Source organism: Arachis duranensis, chromosome 10, assembly GCF_000817695.3.
Source record: "Arachis duranensis cultivar V14167 chromosome 10, aradu.V14167.gnm2.J7QH, whole genome shotgun sequence".
NCBI lineage: Eukaryota > Viridiplantae > Streptophyta > Magnoliopsida > Fabales > Fabaceae > Arachis > Arachis duranensis.
In genome coordinates, this window is record NC_029781.3 from 6,793,861 (window position 1) to 6,798,744 (window position 4,884).

The 4,884-nt window shown below is 34.7% G+C and overlaps 1 protein-coding gene across 1 annotated transcript; it reads left to right on the forward strand.

Annotated features, from left to right (window-relative positions):
* The first annotated feature begins 2,088 nt into the window (after positions 1-2,088).
* On the forward strand, positions 2,089-4,556 carry LOC107468811 (probable receptor-like protein kinase At1g11050). Its single transcript, XM_016088174.3, has one exon. It carries the CDS (start codon positions 2,325-2,327, stop codon positions 4,161-4,163), a length of 1,839 nt encoding a protein of 612 aa, XP_015943660.3. The 5' UTR covers positions 2,089-2,324; the 3' UTR covers positions 4,164-4,556.
* The last annotated feature ends 328 nt before the right edge of the window (positions 4,557-4,884 follow it).

Below are 4,884 nucleotides of genomic sequence, written 5' to 3' on the forward strand. Positions count from 1 at the left end.
TTAGAAACTATTAGATTTTTGTTTATTTTTAAATTTAATATGTTAGTATTTTTCGTTTAAAATTAACAAAAAAATATCTACAAAAATTGTGTTGGATTACAAAAATAAAAAATAAGAGTTGAAGTAAATCGTTTTTATATTTAAGAATTGCATTATCATTCTAAAAATTATATAAGGGTGAACTGGTAGTTCCACTATTTTCGATTGATCAGAAAATGTGTAAGTTAGGGGTGCACAGACCCGGCCCGAAGGCCCGGCCCGGTACCAAACACTTTAGGGACTAATTTGGTGTGATTTCATTGGGTTTAGCGTCGGGTATGGGTCTCAAAAATAGACCCGGCCATTATTTCGGGTCGGGATCGGGCCATAGCTCGGGTCACCTGAAGTCGGCCCGGTGGCCCGGTCATCATACACAATTAATATTTTGTGTTATTATTGATGGATCATGACTATTCTTATGTGGAATTTAAGTATTGTAAACCTTAATATTTTGTGTTATTAGTCATTATAAGACTATAAGTTAATGTTTTATGTTTAGAATGCATAAGACTTTAGACTAATACATAATATTGTGTTATTTGTATTGATTTAAATATTTGGTATTATTAGACAATATTAGTATTGATTGTGGTTATGTTTTAGTATTGATTGTGGTTATGCTTTAATTTTGAAGAAGGGTTGGTTCTTGTTATATTTTTCTAAGTAAATTTTATCATATTAACTACTGGTTGGAGTCTTGAAAATTTGGATATTTTTACATACTAACTTACAAAAAGGTATCAATATAATGTAATGTTAACGGCCTAGTTTTTACCCGGTTTTCACCCGATATAATTATGGCCCGAAAATGTATTGATTTCATCAGGTCTAGAATCAGATTCGGGTCTAATAAATAGACCCAAGGTATATTTTGAACCAGATCTAAATCACATCAAACCCGAATTCATCCGGTCCATGTGCACCCCTAGCGTAAGTAAAGTAAAGTTTATCTCACGTAGACTGAATTAGACCACGTGGAAATAAAATATCTGAAATGGTGTTGTCTTGTAGCAGTGATTAGAGGTGTAATCTGTGTTTTGTTAATATTACGATCCACATCCGTGTCACTGTGAAGAGTACAAAAAGTCAGAGACAGAAAGCTTTAACTTTTCTTGCGTTTGCAAGTGGCAAGCCGCCCATCAAAAGCGCGTACACACCACTCGCATTACCACTAGCCAAATTTAATGCCACTCCAAACTTGTTGCCATTACATTCCGTCACATCGCTTACAAACTCTCCCGGATTTTTAATCACTCAGTTTCTTTTTTTTATTATTTTTTTAAAATTATTATTTGATTTTAACAAATATGTGTTCAGTCAATAAATTATAATTTAAATAATATATTTTTTATTTAAAAATTTTAAATTTAAATTTTACTCTTAATTTAAAAAAATTAATATGTATTCTAAAAATACATAATAAATTTGTTATTAATAAAAAATTTTAAATATTTTTTAACAAAGACAAAACAAATATATTAAAAATTTACATTTTTTAGAGTTTGATATTTTTTATTTTCTGAATTTTATAAAAAAAATAAAAATAATAAAGATGTATTTATTTTGCATTTTTATTTTCAGTATTTTTTATTTTTTAAATTTTGTAGAGAAAAAAATAAAAACAACATATAAAAACAGCAAACAAAATTTTATTATTTTTATCTTTTTTATAAAATTAAAAATATAAAAAATACTAAAAATAAAAACAAAAAATAAAAACGTAAATTAAACGCAGAGAATTTTATGTTTTCACTTTATATTTTCACATATTTTCTCTCATAAAATTAAAAAAAATAAAAATAAAAATAAAAATACAAATCAGATATACCCTTATATATATATATAGTCAACATTCTCAAAAAATTATTTGTCTTATTACTTTATAATAATGTGAATGGTACGAATATTTGTATTAAGTAATAATTATTAAGCACTTAATATTGAGTTGATCTAGAAGAATTTGTGTTGTTGAAAGTCGCGTGTTGTGTACTCTCTCTGTCTCTAGTGAAACTTGCAAGTTCAGTTTAAGCGACACCACACAGCTGCTCAAAACACAAACCCACACCTAACCACCCTCCCTGTCAGCAGCCAGAAGAAAATCATACGAATTAGAAAAAAAAATTAAAAAAAAAAGATGCGTCCTTTGACCTTAAGAAGATGCATCTCCCTCTCTCACATTTTCTGATCATCATCATTTTCATGGTTACTACTATTATTAGCAACCTAATTCCTTCTAGATTCTCCATTTTTATTCTTTAATCACCAGATCCATATACACAAAAAGGATGAAGACTATGATGATGGTGATGATTATGGTGTCTATAACCATGGCAGCACCTTCACCTTCACCTTCTCCTTCTTCTCCTTCAACATGCCCCATCGACTTTAGCTATGTTAAGAGAGTTCCATGGAACCCTTCAGCATGTGAGAATTTCCACTCTTTATCATCGAACTTGAGCAACTGTTGCACCTCGCTCTTATCTCTAATCGGAATAGGGTTCGCGCAGTACCTTAAAGCAACTACAAATTTCAACCTCCCAAACCTTGAAACCTCAACCTCATGCGTCCATGATTTCCAGTCTCAGCTCAATTCCTTATCTCTCCAAAACAACCTCGTTGACTTGTGCTTTGACCCTCACCAGTTCGTCATGTCCCGAAACGTCTGCGCAGGAATTGAAACCCTAAAAGATTGGGACAAGAAGCTTGGTCAAATCACGCCTCTTGATACTAGTTGCAAACAAGACCTCACTGATCTTTCGCTATGTGATGTGTGTCTTACTGCGGGGTTTCAGGTGCAGCATAAACTTGTCTCCATTGATGGTAATGCTTCTCACTCTGAAAATTGTTTCAAGTTTACTATTCTATATGCTGCTGCGTTTGTGAATCAGTATGGACCTGAAAGCAATGGTGCCATGAGTTGCATCTTTGGTATGTCACTTTACACACAGGGTGGTGGTTCTGGTGGGAAAAGTCACCAGGGTTTGGTTTTTGGGTTAACTGGTGCTGGTGTTGCTTTGTTAGTTATGTCTTGTTTGTTAGGGGTTTATGTTTGGTATGATAGGAAGGTTAGGAGGAAGAAGCTTAATGATGATGAATTTGACTTTGATCCTGAGGAACAAGGGTCTAGGCGTAGGTTGAGGCCGAATACAGGGTCTATTTGGTTCAAGATTGATGAGCTTGAGAAGGCTACTGATAATTTCTCAACCAAGAATTTCATTGGCAGGGGTGGATTTGGGCTTGTTTTCAAGGGGGTTTTGTCCGATGGTTCCGTCGTGGCAGTTAAGAGGATCTTGGAATCTGATTTTCAAGGGGATGTGGAGTTTTGTAATGAGGTGGAGATTATTAGCAACCTGAAGCACCGGAATCTGGTGCCTCTTCGAGGCTGTTGTGTAGTGGATGATGATGATGAAAAATTTAATGACAGGGGAAGCCAGAGGTTTTTGGTTTATGATTACATGCCGAATGGAAACCTTGAAGACCATCTGTTTCTGGTGAGTGAGCAGCAAAAGTTGAAGAAATCGCTGACTTGGCCTCAAAGGAAGAGCATAATCTTGGATGTGGCAAAGGGGCTGGCTTATCTTCACTATGGAGTCAAGCCTGCAATTTTTCATAGGGATATAAAAGCAACCAACATATTACTTGATGAAGACATGAGAGCCAGAGTTGCGGATTTCGGGCTTGCTAAACAAAGCAGGGAAGGCCAATCTCATCTCACTACAAGAGTAGCTGGAACTCATGGATATCTAGCTCCGGAATATGCTCTTTACGGTCAGCTTACAGAGAAAAGTGATGTGTATAGTTTTGGGGTTGTTGTTTTGGAGATAATGTGTGGGAGGAGAGCCCTTGACTTGAAGGATGACAGCTTTGGAAGTTCAAATCCAAAGAGCATAATGGAAAGGTTTTTACTTGTGGGAATTCTATGCTCACATGTGATGGTTGCTCTGAGGCCAACAATTTCTGATGCATTGAAGATGCTGGAAGGTGATATTGAGGTTCCTCAAATCCCGGATCGGCCAATGCCGCTCGGACACCCTGCTACGTTTTACGGCGATGGCTGCAGCACTTTCAGCATATCTCCGGCCTTAAGCGGCCCCAAGTTGCAAACTGGAGACATGCTCAGGTAATTGTAATCAAGACTCAAGAGTGTACCTTAATTATTCCAAGCATGACTAGAAAAGGTGAAAGGTGGAGGAAAATGTTTTCCATTCTTTCCATGGCTTCATTTGAGGTTCATAAACTGATGAGAATAGTCTTTCTTTACTGAAGAAAATTATAATGCCATGCCAAACATGAAAAAACATAGAAGCTGGCAAGGCACCATTAGATTTTGGTATCTCTTTAGATCACTTAAATAGTTGGGAATAGGTGTTGTATTATAGCTTTTCAATGGAAAATTCTGTTGTAACTTAGAAGATTTCCAATTTTCAATTTGGTTTTCATCTAAATTTTCCTGTAAAGCAAAAACAAATAAAGGCATATATATATGTATATAAATAAAATTGTTGATTTGACTGTAATGTTTGTGCTAGTTGAAGTAATATTGGTTGTTTTGTTCTTGATTCCTATTCCTAATGTTATATGATAGATTGGATTCCCATAAATATCTTTAGTAACCCTTTAACTACAGGTCCATTGGTAAGAGCTGAGCTCTTCAAAGGGATCTGCAAGCTGAGGATCTAGCTTCTTATATTATATTTTTCATACATAGACCATCAATGGAACACAAATCAAATGCTCCTTTTTTTTTTCCCCTTTGAATTTGGGCGTTTATAATTTGCTCTTTACCTGTTATTTAAAGAGTTTTGGAATATTGTTTGTTTAGAATTTAGACAGCTTCACAGGTTT

Excerpts from the sequence above, each read along its gene's own strand:
- LOC107468811 (XM_016088174.3), top strand. The coding sequence starts at position 2,325 with ATGAAGACTATGATGATGGTGATGATTATGGTGTCTATAACCATGGCA.